Source organism: Pseudonaja textilis, chromosome 2, assembly GCF_049901715.1.
Source record: "Pseudonaja textilis isolate UNSWEBS1 chromosome 2, rPseTex1.2, whole genome shotgun sequence".
NCBI classification, from domain to species: Eukaryota; Metazoa; Chordata; class Lepidosauria; order Squamata; family Elapidae; genus Pseudonaja; species Pseudonaja textilis.
Window position 1 is genome coordinate 223,207,680 of NC_141991.1, and position 23,272 is coordinate 223,230,951.

At 37.1% G+C, this 23,272-nt stretch overlaps 2 protein-coding genes across 2 annotated transcripts in view; both read left to right on the forward strand.

Annotated features, from left to right (window-relative positions):
- OCLN (occludin) overlaps positions 1-23,272 on the forward strand; it is a 389,915-nt gene that overhangs the window by 224,245 nt on the left and 142,398 nt on the right. The window lies entirely within an intron of this gene.
- Positions 19,737-21,340, forward strand: ANKRD34B (ankyrin repeat domain 34B). The gene has a single exon (XM_026714530.2). It carries the CDS (start codon positions 19,737-19,739, stop codon positions 21,243-21,245), a length of 1,509 nt encoding a protein of 502 aa, XP_026570315.1. The 3' UTR covers positions 21,246-21,340.

The following is a 23,272-nucleotide window of genomic DNA, read 5'->3' on the forward strand; positions in this document are numbered from 1 at the left end:
CACAACAAAGAATGTTCTTTCTGAGACAACTCAGAAAGCTCAAACTGCCCAAGGAGCTGCTCATTCAAATCTACAGAGGACTTATTGATTCTGTCATCTGCACCTCTATAACTGTCTGGTTTGGTTCTGCAACCCAAGAAGACAGACACAGACTTCAATGGATAATTGGAACTTCAGAAAAAACAATTGCTACCAATCTGCCTTCCATTGAGGACCTGTATACTGCCCGAGTCAAAAAGAGGGCTGCAAAAATATCTGCAGACCCCTCACATCCTGGACATAAATTGTTTCAACATCTACCCTCAAAACGACGCTATAGGGCACTGCACACCAGAACATTTAGACACAAGGACAGTTTTTTCCTGAATGCCATCACTCTGCTAAACAACTAATCCCCACATTATCAACTTATTTACTAAGACTGTATTACCATTATTCCTCTACTACTAGATTACAATAACACTTCCTAGTATCTATCTCTTCCCACTCATGACTATAACCGTGTTGCTTGTATCTTTACAGTTTATATTGTTTTATTTGTTTCCTAGTATGGTTTGATTGCTTATTAGTAATCTATGACTATCACTAAGTGTTGTATCTAATTATTTTTGATGAATGCATTTTTTTTCCTTTAGTGAGAGCATATGCACCAAAGACAAATTCCTTGTGTGTCCAATCACACTTGGCCAATAAAGAATTCTATTCTATTCTATTCTATTCTATTCTATTCTATTCTATTCTATTCTATACGAAAAGAATGCAACTTTAGAAGTAAAAGATAATAATTTCCTTAAACGAGCTAACATTCTTAGCTTTTTTCGAACCAATTTCACAGTAAAAAAATTAAATAATTCCATTGGTCCCTGATAAAGAGTATGTTTTTGAATTGATGTTTGTTTGGAGTATGATGACTAATGCCCATTATATAATGTCCTTGAAGATTCTTACGTACAGAAAAGAAGGTGGATAAAGCATATACAACATTAAAAATGTACTTTTCCATTATGAGTAACTTTACTAATTTAATTGTTTTGTTCCTTGATGGTATTGCTAGGAAACAGTTGATATTCAGTTACTATATAGGCCTTAGATAAGCTACTTCAAACTGAATTCCTATTCACAAAAAAAGAATTCAAGCATTTAAGGTGACAGGAAGGAACATATTATCTAGACAGGCTTGTTGCAACTATCCTCGTGAAGTTGTCTCATGATCAGGTAACCAAAAGCTTTTGTTATTTTCTCTGCAAAAAGTCTTATTCCTGGAGATCATTTCATTTCATTAATGAATTCATTCATTTGCCTATATGTATATTACATTTAATGTTAAAAGATTTATCTGTAAAAGCTTCCTGTTACCTAAATAACTGTTTTCTCATTGGCTTCCAGTCTCATGTTTAGGGATCAGAAATATAATTAAACCATTTGAACCAGATAAAGCCCTGGTTTCAGATTTTATTACGTGTGAAATAATGATGATGATAAAAGATCTTTTAGGACTTTCAAATACAGACAGATAATCTGTCAGCTATGGAATTCATCGCTGTCACATAGTTGAAGAAAGTGGGAGGAGGTGGTGTGGTGTTAATTGAACAGCTCTTAGTAGACAAAATATATTATTTTGATAGTTCAAGGTTACAGAGTGTGGTGCAGGAAGAATTAGAACTTTGGGATTGGTGCACATGATCTGATAATGAAGGAAAATGGGATGGGTTGTAGCTTAGGACTTTGTGGGGAAGCCGGGATGAATTAGTTCCAGATTCCCCCAGTACGTGCCAGGTACTATTCTAATAAAAGTACTTTGAGATGGCATGTGTCTTGGAGTTACTGAAAGGAATGGATTTTCCCTGGAACACTGACATCATCATTTGGAACACAACATGCCAGATTTCACAGTCGTTGAAAACCAAAGATATACAATTCATTGATATCACTGTAGCGGGAGACACCAGAGTCGAAGAAAAAGAACTGGAAAAAAATCACAAAATATCACGATCTGGCCATTGAAACTATGCAATTATGGATGAAATGTAACAGTGATACCCATTGTCATTGGGGCACTTGGTACCATGTCCAAGAATTTTATAAAGTACATCAAGAAATTGCAGCTTCCTGCAATAACAGCAGTGGAACTGCAAAAAACTGCGCTACTCGGAACATTGTACATCTTAAAAAATACTTGATTGATACCTAGGATGCTGGCAGCAACCCTTATCAACCATCACAGCCAGTCAATGATATTTATGATAGATTTTTAAATGTTCCATTGACTGAATTTCATGTTTAATGAATAAAAGAGATAATAATAATACAATTTGCAGGGTTCATCCCAGGGCTAGCTTGTCAATCCCAAACTCAAACAACATAGTGAGATCCACTCAAGTCCAGATCTTTATTTGCTTGTATCTAATACACAGAATCTTGACAGACTAAAGCTCTTATCTTCTAAGCTATTAAATTTACCCTGGGAGATTCTAAGGTGTCTGAACTTCTTCCTTCTTCTCCTATCCAATTCAAGTTTGCACAGTCTCTTATCTTGGCTCCTTCTTCTTTCTCCCTGGGAAGCCATAGTGCTATTGCTGGCATTTCTTCTTGCTCCTTCTTCAGCTGCATATTCCATCACATAGTTTCATTTTTTATAGCAATAGATAATTCAAACATAATACCATGGGTTTTGATATGAACAGATACATCAATATATAAGAAGGATAAAAGAGATGTATGTATGTATCGTGAGTCTGCTGTCCAAAAAAGTTAAGGAGTTGTTTTATAAAACTTGTTGGACCATAAGGAGGAAGTGATCTCTGCTGCTGGGAGAATAGCTGTCCCAGGGGTGGTGCTTTCTAGATGGGTGATTATTACACTTGCTGCCATTCTCAACCAGTCTGGGTGGGAGATGTGTGCATTCCCATCCAATGCATTTGGAAAGTACCAGATATATCTGGCAGGGGGAGGTCTAATTTAGGAGTTGATGAAAGAATGAATGAATGGCTTTGCTGATTTTGTAATAATGGCTTTGAATGAACTCAAGATGGACACTTCCACCTGTTTGAAGCTAGGTTGAGTTCTAGAAACCATCAGAATCAAACCAAACAGCTTTGTATCTGTTTGTGTCAAGGGCGTTAAAATACTTCAAGTGTCTTTTAGAAAAAATTCCTGGTAAGTACGGACATCTCTTTGGAATGATCTGGGAACATAAGCCAACATATGTTACTCTCAGGTAAAATAACTGCGTGTGAATGCCCAAATCTGGGTGCCCCAAGGCTGGCATTTTGCCTGATAGGATACAGAATGTGACCATGCATGCTAGCTCCATCTCCAGTGTCTCCAGCTTCCTGTTTTGAGTGGGGTCCCTGATTAGATGGGATTTGTATTTGCTTTTAGCACAACTAGAAGACAACTTTCTCAACATGGGAGAAAGAGAAGAATTAGGCTAAACATATAAGATGATCCAGCTAACGAGCACTCAATCAGTTTGCTACCTTAGATCAACAAAATGAATGGTAAACAGTTTGCTACCTTAGATCAACAAAATGCAGAAGAAACTAATTGCTTGGCTTGAATCTGAAGATATTTTGTGGGATGAACAGGCTTCAGAACAGGACAATCAACAGTTGGTCATGCCTTGGAGCTACAATGTCTAGTAGAAAAGTATATTCATAATTCAGGATAATTGTTTTGTGCAGCATTTATTGATTTCAGGTCAACTTTTGACACAGTATCTAGAATTAAACTGGCATAAATTCAAAGATACCACAACTGACAAACATCTACTTCTGCTGCTCATTAAAATGCAAGAAAATACAAGGTCAGGTACACTAATCAAAATAACTGAAAACTTGAAGAAATATTTTATTTTAAAATAATTCCAATTTCCTTTTAATATGCTATAGGAAGAGGGAGAAATATATTTACAGTTCATTAGTTGACCATTTTAATTCACCATTTCATATACTTTTAGAAGAAAAAAATATTGTTCCTCGTATAATGTTCTAGATGGGTTTTTAATTTCATTAATTATTTTCCTATTTATTCTAAAGCTGTAAATACAGCTTTAGAATTAAATGTTGAGCATATGCTTTTATGCGGATTTTAAATTCAAGCTTCCAACGCAGATGGCAATCTTTAAAATATTGAAAGATTTTCAATTAAAGATTAAAAACAATCATGCAAGTCTTGTGTTTGGAAATGTGAGTAGCTTTTATTAAATTGATCTGCCAATTCAATAATATCAAGAATATTACTGAATTGCAATATTTTAGTGCAATTACCACAATATACATTAGTGATTATACTTTACACCATCCAGAGCCCCTCTCTAAGGGAGATGGGTGGTTAAGAAACAGGAAATATAAATAAATAAATACTGATTACACCTATTTTTGTAAATGTTTTTGTGACCTACAAAACACCTAAAACTTCTCTAAAATTTGGCAGTAAAAAAACATGGTTTTGCATCTATTACTTGGAAAACCAAACAAAAGGTATGCCTAATACAATAGACAGACATAGATATCTTAAAAAGTATAACACTATTTAAAATTTCCAGCTTTCCTAAAAACTCCTATTCAAACACCAGTCCTGAAGTGATGCTACTAAGTCACAGTGCCACTGAAGCTCTCAAAAAAGGGTGATCCATGGCCATCAGAATCAATGTTGACTCCTATATATACAGTACAGCACAAAATTATTCGCTATTGGCTGAACATACATTTGACTTAGCCAGAGTGCTAATTAAACAAATTCTGTTCCAATTGTTACCTTTTATTTTAAAACTTTAAATCAGCATACCAATACTTACTAGCCTTTACAGTGCTTCAGTTGTAGTTATAAAAAGGTACTATGCAGCCCTCAAGGATATGAACAGAGCATTTGTCTGCAACTCCAAAAAGTAACGATTTGCTATACAGTGTTTCAGGAAGATATAGGTAGTCCTCAACTTACTACTGTAATTGAGCCTGGCAATTACGGTCGTAAGTCATGACAGTCATAAAGTGGGTCATCATCACATGACTGACCCAATTTTACAACCTTTTTTGCAATTGTTGTTAAGGGAACACAACAGTTCTAAAGTGAGCCCATGTAAAGTGAGCCCAAAAATGGGCCATTTTTGCCAGAAACCAGAAATAAAGACCAGTTTTCTGAAAAAATGTTATAAATGTTTGGTGATCACATAACCATGACACGCTGCAAACAGCCCTAAATGTGGGCTGGTTGTCCAGTGTCCAGAAAGCAATCACACGACTGTGAGGTGTGGGGGCTGCTGGAACTTCAAAATGAGGCTGTAAGTAGATTTGGGGGAGTCCACTATAACTTTGAACAGTCACAATAATGCAATGCCATATTTCCACCTGCACAGCATATGATGTACTTTTCTGGAGTTGAATCCAAACCATTTCACAACTCTGATACTTATGTTGTCAAATGAAAATCCATTATTACTTTTAAGAAATATAAATACCAGGAAGAGAAATGTTACTGTAACCCTATAATGCACTTTAAATGATGAAAAAGAATTAATAATGTTATTGGTCTGTGTAATGAAGTATTTACAATAAGCATTATCATTCTGTTAATATACTTTAAAAAAAAGCTTGGAATCTTATTCTGTAAAGATTTACTTAGTGGATTTTAGGTGGCCTGATGGGATCAAAAAATTGATTTGTTTGATTTAGTGATACATAAAAAATATAATGGAAAAATAAGTCTGGATGGATTGCTGAAATATTGATATTGCTATAATTTTATAATGATATCAACAAGCAAACATAACTACAAATTCTTGGTCACCAACTAATCCAACTTCAGGTAATAAGTTTTCAAACTTGAGTAAACAAGCAACCATAATCCCGAATAACTATTAAAAAGGATATTTGCAGAAGAGTTTCACAACTGTAAAATACATTTCTTATGTGTAACTTGTCTGAAAAGTTACATGAAAATACAGGCTTCAAAAATACCTTTTCACATCAGATCCTTTGCAATTTTTCCTCTTATAGTATTCAATTAGCAATGCAAAGACATTGGGGAGTATATTAAGTAAATATGGAGGAAAACTGATTCAGCTGTAGTGGTGATGCTGTCCCTACTACTATAAGAACTTTAATAAAAACCAGTCAGAAGTGTACACCACCCACATGCCTTACATAAACCAGGCTGTAACAGGTCATAGAAGAGCAGTAACATTTCAAAAAAGAGTAGGTGTGTTGCATATTCATCTTCCAGGCTATTCAATACAGAAACAATATTAACAATGTGGGTGGTACATGAAGCAGGAAGGATGGCAAAAAAAAGAGAGAGAGAGAGAGAGAGAAAGAGATGGGATGGCATAACTGTCCTTGCATGTTTTCATAGTATGGACCTCTCTGGGTTATTGTTTATATGTATGCCTTATTCAGCTAGCTAGTTTAGAGTCATGGTAACATGGTATGATTTGCTTGCAGACAATTTTATTTATAGCAATAATTCAGCTGTTAGTGTTGTATTAACCATTCGTTTCACGTGCTACAGTTTAAAAAGGAAAGGCTTCCTCAGATCTGTCTTGATTTGACTATCCTTAATACTTTTTATGGCAACAACATGAAAATGGTTGCCAATTTGTTTAAGGTTGTTTTTCCACTTTTTGGTCTATCCTACTTCATTCTATCCTACTTCAGACCCATTTTGCAAAGACCTAGCTCCCTGGAGAAAGCTCTAATGCTGGGAAAGTTGGAAGGAAGGAGAGGAGGATTGCCAACATCAAAGTGGATGATTCAATTTAAAGTGGTGACGAGTCTAAGAGAACATCTGTATATGATCACTATAAATCAATGCTGACTTGGTAACCTATAATCATTCAGTCAACTGACTGTCCTATCTACCCAAGATTATCTGGTGCCTATCCAGAGGAAATGTGTCTTTTTTAGTCTTGTTAATAATCAGGAATACTCTTTATGTAGCAACAATGCATGCTTATGTTCAATCCCTTTTTCAATGTGTCTTTCAGAAGTCTGAGTTTCAGCTCACCCAATTTTCCATCATTACTGAAAATTCTGGCAGGTGAAGGCACCAAAGTTGGAGAAAAATTAAGTATAGATTAGCCTATGCAAATCACACTACACAATCTAGTTATGCTGTGATTATTCAGTCCTTTGTATTTCTCTTGGAAGGAAATATGGGTTTTTTTTCTGAAGAAACACATATAGGATCAAATGTATTTTCTTCCATGTTAATGAATAAGTATACTGAAAGTTGGTATGAAGTATAAAACATATTTCTACATACCTTTAGGAGAAACTCAGAACTTTGGAAGAATATCTGTACATTTTCTATATTTCAGACCTTTTAATTAAGATCTGAAACTAGCTACTAAGGAGACAGTGTTGGGGTCCACAAAGCAAGCTAAACAAAGAGAAAATATTTCTGCTCCTAGAGATTATGGTTTTTTTTAATATATCTGGCCAATTAAGTTTTTTCTATAAATCAAGGAAGAGACTACCAACATTATATTAGCTATGAGAGGTAACACTTTGCCTCTATATACAGTATCATCAGTTTTACTCATGCCTGGCTTGTGTAGTTTCTAGGGGAATCTCATAATATATGATGGGAATTAAACGCTAGAGCAAATTACTGGATTTACAATGTTGCTTATGTTTGGTTTGGCATGTTGTGGGAAAAATCAGTAGGAATATGGTCTGCTTAGAAAGGTTTTTCTTGTTCTTTCAAGATTACTGCAAAAGTTAATAAATAAAAAAACTTATAGATTGATATAATGCCAACACAATTCAGTCTATTTCTAGATCATTACATTTAAATTTTTATTCAGTTAATATTTACAACCACTATAGGTCTTAAGTTTGAATTAATAACTCATTACTTTTGCTAAGTAATTAAGCACAAGAAATAAAGTGCTTGTGTGTGCAACTTCTTTAGACCTGACTGAGAATACAATTCAGAATGTTACAATTAAAATATATGACATGCAGGAGATTTGTGGGAGTTGAAATCCACACTCTTCAAATGGTCAAGGTTGAGAAACATTGGCCTTGAGTATAGCTCTATTTTTAATAAGCTTATATGAGATTAAAGTCACTGTTTTATAGTGGTTAAGGTGCTAGCCTAGAAACCAGGAAACTGTAGTTCTAGTCCTGCTAGATCAGTTACTCTCTCTAGGTCCCTAGTTACCTACATTTGACTGGATCAAGAGTGAGTTTAGCATGTTTGCTGGACAGCAAAACCAAATTAGCAACAGAGAAAGAGAAAGCTAGCTCTACTTTGTAGTACCTTTGGGTTAGGTTTCCCCAGTGAGTCATGTCATATAACTGACTCTTGTCTTCATGTTATATGAACAAAATACAACATTTCAGCTTTAGCTTCCGGTGAGAAACCTGATATTTATTTCATCTGCTACTAAATTATTTATTTTTTTCTTAGAGTCCAAGGTATTTTCAACAATTTTCTCCAACATAACTAATATTAATAAATATGTTCTTTTATGGACTGCTAACTGGTTAGAAAAAGCAACAAGGAAATTTTTCAATATCAGAAATTAAGCCACAGAATCCCTTAAGTATCTGTGTTGGGACCAATGCTTTTTAATATGTTCATAAGCTGTCAAACTTTTGCCATGCACAACAATTGAAAGTCAACCTCACACTCAATAATATTTTATGCCATTGAAAGTCGTTATGGATTCAGGCTGTCCTAAAAAGTTGATAAATAAAAAGCTTCTAGATTGATATAATGACTCTTACTGGCCTGAAGTTTTTGATTTCTATGTCAGTAACTTCAGCTCTTATATAAAAAATTTTCATTGAGGTAAGATGTAAGCTATTCCAATTTGTAGATGATAGCAAACTATTCATACTAATCTATGGTACTTCCATACCAAACAATAAGTCAAATTCTACTTGCTGCACTTGAAAAAAAAAGAATATACAATAAAATCTCAATATAACAGATTTTGGAAGTCACACTTGCTTGAATTTATTTCATTTGGGTTATAATATTATACAAATGACTGATATCACACAAATGTGATAATATAAAAGAAGATAGATGATTAATATCTGTTATCTATATAATTATATCATTACAATGATGTAATCTCTGATCAGGAATAATAGATATCTTTCCCTCCACTTCCCTTCACTATATCAAGGTTATATCAAAATTTCACTGGTGGAAAAAGAACAGAAGGTACCAAATTTATTAGGTTCACCATCTTCTCCAACTCTGTCAGCTCTTATCAGCAGGGCAGAAACCATGGGTGGTACATGTCATCATGCTACCTCTTAGTTGCACTGTTCCTAGCTAAGGAATTCCAAATATTCTATTCTTTTCTTCTGATTTAATACAATTATTTAATACAATAAATAGTTGTATTAAATAAAAAACAGCCCACAGGAAATGTCACACTATACATAATTAACTTGTGGAATTTATTACTCCAAGACACAATAATGGCCTGGTAGTTTTAAAAGAAGACTGAATAAATTCAAGAATGGCTGTTCTATCAAGCAATTTTGATCTTGAGCTTCAGTGAAATCTCTGAGCAGAAGGCAGGAAACCTACAAATACTACTTTGAAAGGAAAAATGATGTGAGAGACATTGCGAGCACCAGACATTTAAGTGGTCACTGTGAGAAAAACAATGGACTTTGGATAAACCAGGATGGTGTTGTTATTATTTGCTTAAGAATCAATATTATAAAATTCATTCTGCTGTAAATCAAATTTATGCAGAAGCTTATCTGGTTTTAGTCCAGAAACTTCTCAAGATACTTTGCTGCACCAGAAAGAATTGCAAATATCTCTTTCAAACTTCTCTGTGTATTACAGAATATGGAAAGCTACCTTATACAAATTATATTAATACAATGCACTATGGTTGTCTTATTTTTTTATTTAATAAACTTCAATGGTTGGATTCATACACAGGATGGTTTACAAACCACTGGCTGGCTTCATACAACTCATTAACATCTTTGTAAGCAAACCACTTTTTTCTGTAACCCATTTTTCAATAATCCATCTAATGCAGCATAACTGACTTGGTTGTTATATTACAAAAAACTATAGTTTTTAACCAAGATTTTTAATAAGCCAGCATGAGGGAAAAGCAAAAATGTGTTGTCCCCAATTCGGGTCTGTGCCTGAATACGATGAAGAACACTAGATATGAGGTGCAGATTTTGTTTCCTTTTATTGTAGCTTCAGCAAATGGGGTCCTAGTGTACAAAATGCCAGGACCCAGAACAAAGGATTAAGAGGGCTTTATACAATCTTATTAAAGCAGACAGCAGGAGAAGGCAGGGTATATAAGAAATAACATTTAATAAACATTTTAGTAATGATTTAACCATTTGTTCTAGTGGTCTCTAGCTGTCCCTATTCCTAAGACTTGGCTAATGAATCCTCCAGAAATTATCTAATATACATACTATTTGGTCCAGGCCATCCTTATTTCTAATTTCTAGCTGAGGTATGTAGGATGTCTAACTCTTTGTTACTGTTTATCAGTTCTCTAACCACCTAGAATGGATACAAATGTTACACCTGATTATTCTAAACAGTCTTTGTTCTTTGCCAGACAGATTTCACAAATACAGGCTTCCGGTTCAAATGCGGTAGGCTTGCTTTTCTTTTCACAGATAAGCCCATCACATGGTTAGTGTAGAACATACTAAACATGGTTTGAAGATATCAAGAATTAAACACAGGACTTCTTCCCTGCAATACATAAACTATACTATTGGATTCATACAGTAGGCTTACTTATGGATAACTTTAAAATGGGTTAGCTCTAGGAACCAGTTCTGAAGGTTTACATGACGCGCTGAACCACAAACTAATCCTGAGGACTAGGATCCATTCAACATACTAAAGTAGGTTGGCCAGTTTAATGCTTACTTATCACTAAACAGCCAAACGAGGCTCTATTCCTTTCATTTACATGTGAAGCAAAATCCCCAGAACCGCATCTCCAGGTAAGGAAGATGCCATTCTGAGAATTTCTGCTTCAAACGTAAAGAAGAGGAATAGAGCTCGTTTGGATGCGTAGTAACAACCAGTAATAAGCCAGACCAGCTGACAAATCAAGTTAAATCATAAACGGGCTAAGGCTGTTGCATGATTCCCATACACCGGCGTTTATGAACAAAACGTGGCTTTTTCAACAATCACAATGAGAAGAAACCGTGCTCACATGATTCACGTGTGAATCCAGTCACTATTCAAGATCTGCTTTCCTTTCAGCTCTGAACGACTGAATAAGCGGGCCGTGGGGTGGACGACTGCGCACGTTCACGCCCCCTCCACTGGTTGCTTTCGCGGCTTCTGGCGGGAAGCGCCCCTTCCTTCCCTCAGTCGGTTCGTTGTGCGCGCAAAAGACAGCTGTCCGCTCGTCAGCGTCTGGCGGCACCGACCTGGAGCCGTCATTCCGCATAGAGGCGGCGGTCCGAGGAAGAGGCAAAAGTTGCTCCGGACCGCGTTGTCCCTCAGGCTTAAAGCCGGGTTCCTTCCACTCTTCCTTTCTCCCCGTCCCTTTTCCTCCTTCTACCCGGAGGAGAAGCGCAAAGCGCCCGAGGCCAGAAAAGGCAGCTTTCCGCCCCAAGCCCCTAGACGGCCGCTTCTTCAAGCGGGTAAGTAGTTCAAGCGGGCCGGCAGGCGAACCTTGTCGTCGGGAGAAAAGAGGACAGAACACTTTAGATACGGCGCCTTCGCTTTTCTGCAATTGCGATGGATTCGTACGGAGACGGCTGAGTTACCGCCCTTCGAGCGCCCCGGACGGTTCCCTCAGCCGGCCGCCCTTCGAGCGCCCCGGACGGTTCCCTCAGCCGGGCGCTTTGGAGACGCCCTCAGACAGGGGTCTCCAACCTTGGCAACTTTAAGCCTGGAGGACTTCAACTCCCAGAATTCCCCAGCCAGCTTTGGCGACGGCTGAGTTGCCCCCTTTGAGTGCCCCGAACGGTTCCCTCAGGCCTGCGCTTTGGAGACGCCTAAGACAGGGGTCTCCAACCTGGCAACTTTAAGCCTGGAGGACTTCAACTCCCAGATTCCCCAGCCAGCTTTGGCGACGGCTGAGTTGCCGCCCTTCGGCGCCCGTGCGCTTTGGAGACACCCTCAGACAGGGGTCTCCAACCTGGCCACCCCAAGCCTGGAGGACTTCAACTCCCAGAATTCCCCAGCCAGCTTTGGCGATGGCTGAGTTGCCGCCCTTCGAGCGCCCCGGACGGTTCCCTCAGCCGGGCGCTTTGGAGACGCCCTCAGACAGGGGTCTCCAACCTTGGCAACTTTAAGCCTGGAGGACTTCAACTCCCAGAATTCCCCAGCCAGCTTTGGCGACGGCTGAGTTGCCGCCCTTGAGCGCCCGGACGGTTCCCTCAGCCAGGCGCTTTGGAGCGCCCTCAGACAGGGGTCTCCAACCTTGGCAACTTTAAGCCTGGAGGACTTCAACTCGCAGAATTCCCCAGCCAGCTTTGGCGACGGCTGAGTTGCCCCCCTTTGAGCACCCCGAACAGTTCCCTCAGGCCTGCGCTTTGGAGACGCCCTAAGACAGGGGTCTCCAACCTTGGCAACTTTAAGCCTGGAGGACTTCAACTCCCAGAATTCCCCAGCCAGCTTTGGCGACGGCTGAGTTGCCGCCCTTCGAGCGCCCGTGCGCTTTGGAGACACCCTCAGACAGGGTCTCCAACCTGCAACTTTAAGCCTGGAGGACTTCAACTCCCAGAATTCCCCAGCCAGCTTTGGCGACGGCTGAGTTGCCGCCTTCGAGCGCCCGTGAGCTTTGGAGACACCCTCAGACAGGGGTCTCCAACCTTGCAACTTTAAGCCTGGAGACTTCAAATCCCAGAATTCCCCAGCCAGCTTTGGCGACGGCTGAGTTGCCGCCCTTCGAGCGCCCGTGAGCTTTGGAGACACCCTCAGACAGGGTCTCCAACCGCAACTTTAAGCCTGGAGGACTTCAACTCCCAGAATTCCCCAGCCAGCTTTGGCGCGGCTGAGTTGCCGCCCTTCGAGCGCCGTGAGCTTTGGAGACACCCTCAGACAGGGGTCTCCAACCTTGGCAACTTTAAGCCTGGAGGACTTCAACTCCCAGAATTCCCCAGCCAGCTTTGGCGACGGCTGAGTTGCCGCCCTTCGAGCGCCCGTGCGCTTTGGAGACACCCTCAGACAGGGGTCTCCAACCTTGGCAACTTTAAGCCTGGAGGACTTCAACTCCCAGAATTCTCCAGCCAACTGGCTGGGGAATTCTGGGAGTTGAAGTCCTCCAGGCTTAAAGTTGCCAAGGTTGGAGACCCCTGATAAGACGTCCTAAGAGAATCGCTCCAGGCTGCTGGCGGGATTTGGGGTACTGTGGTGAAGTGGCGAGAAGACGCTAAGCGGAGCAGAGTGCGTATCTGTTGCAGAGATAAATACTGTAGGGAGTAATGTTAGTCCGGGTCTAACTGGAAGCCATACGGTTCGAAGTGAATGGGCTGATACTGGAATAAGCAGAACAGGAACCCCGTTACTTTATGGCAATACGCAGCTTTTCTCAACTTGGGGGGGTCCTTTACTGTATTTGATCTATGTGGGCAGAGTCAGGCTTGCTGGATGGGGTTTATGGGAATGGTGGTGCCCAGGTTTGAGAAAGCAGCTTTTAATCCTGTGTTAAAACAGAATTTTTGAACAGGGTTGTTTTGTTTGCTTTTAATTTTGCCATTTTACAATTCACCGCAGTGCATGAGAAATTTGTGCGAAGTGTTGTATTTGTACCTTATAGAATACTGTACTGTAGTTATACTTAATTAAAAGTAGTGTAATCCATTCTAGAATGCAAAGGTGGAGTAACTTGGGTGATAATACTATCCTAGTTAAAGTCTGTTAGATTGCTATAAAGTAGTGCAGGTGAGAGCGAGAGGGTCTAATTTTCTACAAAGGTAATTTTATATAAGTATAATTCTATAATTCTATATAAGTAGTTAAAATGAAAAACTCCAAATCCATGGTAGGATCTCTTTAAAAGCTACAAAGATTTCATGCGTAACGTGCACATTGAGGTAAATGTTTTTTTTTCTATTGCCTCAATCACTGAAATTACTCTTAAGTGGCTTACATGCCTGGGTTCAAATATTAATAGCTAATCTTTAAAAGGTTGCAATGTGATGCCTGTTGATATATCAATGACTCATATTAAAAATGAACAAGTATCTGTTGGATAGAGGTTGTTTCCTAGGAGTTATTAGGAATGGCCTGTTTTTATAACCCTGAACCTTACTCAGTGCCTATTGATTTGGGACCAGTTAATTTCTGAATACAGATCTGAAGCTTAATGGTAAATGTATTTCATAAAGATCAATTGCATTTTATTTCAATAGGATTTGCATACCATCCTTTATGATAGGGTCTGTAAAACAGAACCAAAATAAAAGTGGAATTGCTCGAAACACCCTGTCTCATTTTTGTTTTTATAAAGGGTAGTATATGGATAATGAATAAATAAAAATAAACAGTGGGTAGTTAAACTGAAATTCACTAACTGCAGTTTGGATGATTTTGACAGTCAAAAAGTTTAAAAACAGGTTCATGGAAGATCAGCTCCTATAACTACTAGTATTGAGGCCCATTTGCTGTATCTTCAATCACAGAAAGCATTCTTTATGTATTGATTGCTGTGAATTTATAGCGGAAGGAAGTTATTACCTCAGTACAGTTATGAATTTCTCAATGCATCCAGTTCATGGCTCTGTGACACAGAAATAGAGTAAACAGATCTGTTGCAGCAAAACTACTCCGATATTCCTATGACTTAAAATATGGGCCTACAACTTTTCCTCATCCACCTATCCCCTTAGGAATGGTTGTATATTCCTGTCACAGGATACTCTAAATTTATGTTGAACTAGATTGGTTTTCATGGATACCAATGCTATATATTTACATAATATATAATATTCTTAGTTGGCTTTATTTGCATAGTGCTAAACTTTAAGGCATATTTTACAAACTATATTATGTAACAATGTGATAACCTGGTCTACACAAGTTAGTATCACCTATATTTGAAATCGGTTTTATGCAGGTATGAAAAGGCTGAAAGTTCCCTTATTATACCATACAGAAGCAGTGGTATAAGTCATTTTGTAGTGAAATGTGTTGCTTTTAACTAGCTTAGTGATCTCTTTGCTTTGGTTGTTTGCACACAATATTTTAGGGTAAATTATTTTTTATTTAGTATGTTCTCAAACCTAGAATTGGAGAATCTTACATTCATCCATTCACCAGTGAATGAACGTACAGTAATCTACAGATTGTTGCATATAGTATATAAACTATATCGGGTTGCAGTATTTGCAAACTACTGTATTCCTTTGTCTAAAGATCTGACCTATTTCAACTTTTCTTAGTGACTATAGGGAACAAATCATTAGTTCTAAGAGTTGACACTAATTTGATGATACATAATCATTTTTCTTGTCAGAGCAAGAAACCTTTATCAAAGGTTTTGTGAAAGATGCAGACAAACTAATACTGGAAAAGGGCACTGAGAAAGATTTGGACCTATTTTTATGAAGAGAAATTAAGGGATGCATTAAGGGAAGAAAGGTCAAATAAAAAAAACACCTGTCTCTTTTATTCAGGAATTTTAATGTTAAATTACAGGAAAGAAATTCTAACTGAATATTAGAAAATTTAGCAGTTGAATCAGTTTCTAAGGGAGGTTGGAGCTCCTCTTCCCTAGATGTGCTCAAGTTCAGCCATCTGTTGAGGGAGCTTTAATTAGGATTACATCACTAATAAAATTGGACTCATTAGCCTAAATGCATCCAATTTTCTTTTTTAAACATGAATATTGCCAAGGAATAGTTAGGCTATATTCAATCATCACTAATTCTAAGAGATCATAAGCAGATATTTTTTACATTTTTATTCTTCAAAAACTTCACTGAAAACTTCAGCAAAGATGAAATTAATATTCTGCATGTCACAGATGTTAGTAGAATATTATACATGCTTTGAAATGACTTCAAATTTAGTGCCTCTCCAGTATCCATCTTTTTGTACAAAATCAGCAACACTGCTTGTCAAGAGTAAAGGTAGGCATTTGAACGCATTTCCCAAGATATATATTCATTTAACAACAGAGCAAACAAATTAATTATTGTCTGGCAATAAAATAATTTTTCTCTAGTTGTTATAATGTTATTTTCTAGCCTCTTAAGATGTTTAAATACTTGAAGTTTTCTTAAGCAGACTCATTGTATGTATGAAATAAAAATGGAAAATTTGTTTTCTTGGTTAGTCGATGAAGATCTGTGTTGTTAGTGGGATGATCTGTCTATCATTCTAGAATTAATTTAATGTAATTTGCAGTTCCATTTTCTGCAAAATGCAGAAGTCTTAGAGGTGCGGTGGAATGAAATTGTTGCTTAGTGATGAAATTGTGCAATTGACTACAGTAAAGATTTTCACCTTTATATTGTGTATTGTTGAATTTTGATTGCTATTAAACTTAACTCTTGCTTTGAATACACAGTAATTTTTTGCAATGGGTATATCCTATTAGTGATCCTGCCAATCACCTTCCTTTTCTGAAGCAATTATATTCTTCATAAATTCTTCCAAATCAACTTATATACCTCCCTATTTATTTGGCTCATTATGAGAAAGGCTTTAGAAAATGCCCTCATTGAAGAAAACCAGTACAATATAGAACATTAACTTTTAAATGAGTCCCAGGCAATGCAGTCTTCTTTCCATAGAAGTGATTTGGCTCCCATTCTCCTTGTTCACAGGATAATTGCTACATGAACGGCTTCGCTTAGGATTGAAATTCCATGGGCACTCCCATTGCAGCATCCCCATGGTCAAGTGATTAAAATGTGTTGGCAACTGGCACGTATTTATGATGGTTTTGATGGTAATCATCTTTTGCAACCTTCTGACAAGGAAAGTAAATGGAGAAGCCAGATTCACTTAACAGCCATGTTACTAACTTAACAACTGCAGTGATTCACTTAACAACTATGGCAGGAAAGGTCATAAAATGCAGCAAAACTTATTTAATTATTGTCTTGCTTAAGCAACAGTAAAAAAATTTTTTACTTTTAGTATTAAATTTAATTTTATTCAAAAATGTAAACTTACAAACCCTGGATATAAATGATAACATCAGAAAACCACAATTGACAAAATAAAAGTGAGTAAACAAATCTAGTTAGTAATTCATAGTAGTAGCAACCCCGAATAGTTGAAATCCCCAAACTCGGGTAAAGAAGGTGGTTTTAAACTTCCTTCCTAAATGACAACAAAGATAAGGTCATCCTCATATGAGAGGCAGACTTTTCCATAATTTTGGGTTACTCACAGAGAAAGTGAGTTTCATGAACCCCATTGCATTGCTTCAGGGGGTGTGAAAATGCACACCATGCTTTTCAACTCACTCATATAAGATGGGCAAATTTTTATCCAGAGATGATGTTTCCAGATATAATTCTGAGTCAGAATGAGCTGTACAGCTGGGGCTTCATCAAGTTATTGATAATAACTTTCTCTTCCGTTGAGTCTATTGTATGACTTGAAACTATGACAACAATTTCAGCCACACAGTTATCACACAGTAGAAAATAAATGTAGAAAAATATCCAGGCAGTTAGTACATTGTAAAGATAACACTTACGGGGGTGTGAAAATAATAGATGGAAAAAGTTATTATTTAATATTTCTGTTGCTTTTTCAAAAAGCACATTCTTTAATGTACTCTACAGCCCATTTAACTGGGGAGATAAGTAGAAATCTTACTTCACCAATGTGTCTTTTTTTTAGAATTGCACCCTACAGTGGCTGTAATTGATAGGGCAGCTTGTGTGACTACAATAGAAAAAATATCTTTATTGAACCATGTATAAGAAAGCCTCTGTAGATCATTCAGATAAATGTTTGGATGAGCTTTGCCACAAGAACATTATTGTTTCACTATCAATGGAGAACAGGGAAAACATTTTGTGCACAAACTGTTCTGTATGTAGAAGAGCTACTTTCAGATGCTCTGTATCTAAAGCAAAATGATATATTGATTCATACTTGGCATATGATAGAATGGCTTTGTTCAGGTGTGGATAGAAATGCAATTGTTTGAAATAGTTTTGAGAGAGGAGGGGAACAAGGAAGATCCAAAAATGTTAGCAGTTGAGGAATGATGTGTTATAGACAGAAGGTGGAATGATGGGATCTGCTACAGTAGGAGTTCCTATGGGAAGGAGAGAGTCACACACCAACCTTGCTCAGTTAATCCAATAACATCTCTCCAGATTTTTTCCACAAAACCTAGAACAAAAATCAAACATTCCAGATTTTGCTTTGACTGGCCTATGGCTTACTAGATTTCTGGAAAAGTATGATTTATTCTAGGTTTCAAATAAAATAATTTTCCATTCTGTGCACATCCTGGTCTAAACTTAGGAAAAAATATCTGGCATGGAGAACTGGTTTTCTCTCTATCTGGAATTATTTCCAAATTTAAAATTTAGGGAATAGTACTAAACAAGAATGCTAATAATATGCAAAAAGTAATGCCAATATTGAATTAATTCTGAAATTATAGTATGTATTGTAGTCTAAGTAATTAATGAAAATCAAGATTTTTGCTAAGTATAACTTTTTATGCAATTCCTAGCAATTTCTAAATTCTGTCTGTCATATCAATGTTTAGATTGATCAGTGTCATATGCCTCTCTTCTGTCAGCCTTGGTACATGTATTACTTTAGTTCATTCTGGTCTAGAATTAATTGAACTATTTTTCACTATTATAAAATAAAAAAATGAGCTAAATACATATCCCAAATATTAAAAATGTATATTGGGTGGAAATGGCAACTGTCTGATATTTCAAATTCCTTATTTTTTGCATTTTGTACATGCTTTTGTAGCTTTTAGGGAAAACTAATTTTGAAAGGATTAACTTTTATTATAAAAATTACTCAGCATTCTTCTGTTGCTGCTTTTAGAGAGTGATATCTCTATTCTGTTTTCACTTCTACCATTTTCTATCTACATGTTTGTGAGGCTAGATATGCAAAATTAGAAGTTTATGATTAGAGCCAAGGTTTCCAACCTTTTAGAATTGGTAGGCACAGTTATAGTGTTCAGAACATGGCAGCATATCTGCAGGAAGGGTAGCTTTGAAAAGTCAAGATGCCAGCCACGAGATTACAATGCATGTAAAAAAGGAGCGGGGTTTTATTGCATGATATTAATCACCATCTTGACCTTTTTAATGCCCCTGCAGACATCCCTGGAACATGTAGTGGGATTATTGAAAAATAAATGCTGGGGAAAGACAAACAGTCCCTGTAATTTTGCGTTTATTAAAATATCACTTGCCTTTATTCCATCCTCCATAAGATCACAGGTTTAAAGGAAATGGAGATGTGCTAATTTACTTTTCCCCTGGGATGCTGGTTTTATCTCAGGCTTAAGGGACAAATCTTGAATTCTGCTCACAGGATCCTCATGTTCAAATTGCCTATGGCATTGCTGTTTACTAAAAGCTGTCTATATATACATTGTGTGTGTGTGTGTGTGTGTGTGTGTGTGTGTGTGTAATTATAATTTATTAAAAATAGGTTCAACTATTTTAGAGCCTATTTTTATTTTCCCTCGTCGAATAAAAGTTTAAATGTTTAGGAGCTATATTAATATTCTATTTTTTTTCCTGTTTAACTTCTCTTAAAATTAGGTCACATTTCAACTGCTCTAACCATTGAAAAAAAGGATGGAAAAAGCCACAGAATTTTCATCAGATGGCAACTCTTTGATTAAAGCTGTTTATCACAGAAGACTTCGCCTGACAAGATTATTGTTAGAAGGTGGGGCCTACATTAATGAAAGCAATGACCATGGTGAAACACCTTTAATGGTTGCTTGTAAAACAAAGCATGTAGATCATCAAAGTACTAGCAAGTTCAAAATGGTGAAATACCTTTTGGAAAATAATGCAGACCCAAACATACAAGACAAAACTGGAAAGACAGCTTTGATGCATGCCTGCTTGCAAAAAGCTGGCCCTGACGTGGTTTCTTTGCTCATTAAAAATGGAGCTGATTTAAGTTTACAAGACCATTCAGGAAACACGGTTCTTCTATATTCAGTGAATTCGGAGGATAAGGAAACTCTAAAAATTATTCTAGATGCTTGTAAAGCAAAGGGAAAAGAAGTTATAATCATCACCAAAGACAGATCTCCATCTGGAAAGCAAAGAACTAGACAGTTCTTAAATGTGCCTCCTCCTGATGTTGATGAATGTCAGTTTTCAAGTTCTTGTACTTCTCCATCAGAAGTAGAAGTTAAAACAACTTTGCCCCCTCCTACAGATTCAAATGACACAAACGAGTCTCTCTTTAATTTCAAAGAACTGAGTCATCCTGGAAGAAAGGAAGGTGCATCTGAACAGCATTCTCCTTCTAGAAAAATACACACAGGTCCTCAAGTGCCAAACTCCAAAATTTACTCTGAACCTTGGATGAAAACTTCCTCTTCACTCTTGAATCAGAATCAAATACCTTGTTTACAAGAAGAGCTTCATGATATAACTCCAGAAGAAGAGTTATGTTTTAAAATCAATAATCTAGCCCTGTCTAAGAGATATATCACTAGGCATCACAGCATTGATATTAAGGATACCCTTAATTTTTTGAAAAGCTTTGATCAAACTGCCTCAAGAAAGATGTCATATGATGAAATAAATTCTAATTCACTTGTTGGTGAAGCTAGTCGGAGTGAAATTCCTTCAGACCAAAATTTGGATTTGACCCATATGAACTTCATTTCCACCCTGAAAAGCATTGTTCAAAGGAGAAACCTGGGTGCAAACCACTATAGTTCTGATTCACAGTTAACTAGCATAGGCCCTCTTACAGAAGACAACAAATTACTTCTAGGGAAGAAAAAGCTTCTTTCACCATCTCCATCACTGTCTTCAAGTTCTAAAGAATTGGTTGAAAATATGCCTCCGAGTTTCTTAAGCAGGAGAAGTCACACTATTCAAGAGAGACGGGGTTCAGATCACACTGCCCTGACTAGACTTAACTTTCTCCCCCCCTTAAATGTGAACTTTCATTCCCCAATCTCTGATGTCTACAAGGTAAATAACATATCTTCCTGTGGACAAAAACCCCTAATTCCAACAGCACCAACTTACTCCAAAGACTTTAAGAACACAACTTTGTTGACAAGAAGACAGTCATTACAAACAGAGCAGATCAAACAGCTGGTGAACTTTTAGAAAATGATAAACAATGATAACTTGTGTCTGCTTCCTTCAATTTTTTTTTTCTTGTATGAAAATTAGCTGTTCAAGCATCTTGGATAAAAATTATATCAACCATTTGTTTTTTTCTAAATTCATGTTGAAATGAAGCTGCAAAAAAGAACCAAAGTCTTGTTTGATTGGAGAAATATATGTCTATATATAAATGGACCACACATGTAAACATTGATGTTTATTTAGCTTTAGCTTAGTATGTTGTGTGAACTCAGCCCATGGTAGCTTATGAACAGTATCTGTGACTTAGCCTAATTCAGCTGTAGTGAGCTACAAAACACTGCTGCCCTCATACATTTCATTATAAATATGAAAGATTGGATATTCTTGTTTAGCATAAGGATTTTAAACTACACATTATTCATAGAACATTAACAAATGTTAAGCTAGTGTTTTTATACAATCTACTGCATCCTTCTCCAGTGGGGCTTCCCAGACATGTTAAACTGTCCATCAGCCACTCACCTCCCTGCTGTCATGACTGTTTTGGGCACTCAGCAGCTGACCCACATTTATGGCCATTTGCAGTGTCCTTTGGTCACATGAATGCAATTTATGACATTTTTGCTAAAAATCAAAGTATTTTCTTCTGATTTTCAGGAGAAATGCCCCATGATGAACAATGGGTTCACTGAACAACTGTCACAAAAAGGTTCTACAATGGGTAGGGTCATGATGAACCACTTTATGTCTCACAAGTGACCCACTTTATGTCTCACTTTGTACTCACCTTGATGAGCAGGCTCTATTATAAGTTGAGAGTTACCTGTATAATATATCCACACAGTAAAATATAATTAGGGAATGAAAGAAAAGCAGACGTCTATGTGCAGATAGTATTTTGTTAGGTTCCACATGTGTCACTAATTTAGAGATACTAAAAAAACAAAGCCACTTCCCCAAAATTGTTGAGTAATATTGTATTCGTTAGCTTCTCTAACAAAGATCTTGATCAAAATGCATTAAGACTAATCCAGACATTTCTGTAGGACCAATTTAGCCATTAGCCATTGGGAATGTTCACATGGTCTGATTTTTTTCAGATGGGTTAGGCTTCAGTTTCTGTAATTATCTAGCCAATAATCCAGTGTGAAAATTATGGAAGTTGAAGTCCACCACATCCAAAAGTTGTTAGGAACTCTAGTGATGCAGTGTTAGAATGCAATATTGCGGGTCAACTGCCCACAGCCTGGAGTTCGATCCTGACAGCACTCAAGGTTGATCCATCCTTCCAGTGAAGACCCAGATTGTTGTGCGCAATATGCTGACATTGTAAACCACCCAAAGAATGCTGTAAAGCACCATGTTAAGTGCTATTGCTAATTGCTATATTGGATATTTGGATTTACAGTGTCTTTGCATGGGAACGATAGCTTTCACGTACAGTTAGGTCTTGCTGAACATGGCAGGTGCTCCTTTTATATTTCTGCTACATGTTTTAAGCCCTCTAGGCATCTATTATGAAAAATAACTTTGCTATTTACTCTTGTTCTATGGGAATAAAAAGGAAATATGAACACTGTAAATGTCAGAATTAAACATTGTGCTGGAACAATTCCTGTGAAGAAATGTCAGGCCTCTGTGCTTAGCATTAACAGGTGCTTTAAAATTGTTTTGAAGCTTTTAGTCTCAATTTGTGAAGTAAGATTAGGATTTACAACAATAAAAGTATATACTTTGATTTAAACCTTGGAATTATTGGTGGTGTTTTGGTCTGAAGCTTTTGGTACGTTCAATCCTAAAATAGTATTTAAAAAGACTGCAATTTTATGCAATTTTTACAGATTCTTCTGAGTATCAAATCTTCATTTAGTCTTTGGGGTTATGGGGTGGCTTCTCCTTCTAATCAGAAAAGGGATTTTATCATGGTATCTCATGACTATTGTTGAGGTATTCCCCATTAGGAGAATGAGTGCACTCAGGGAAACATAGTGAGAGTGGTGTTGAATAACACACAACCAGCACACAGATACACTGAATAGAAAAAT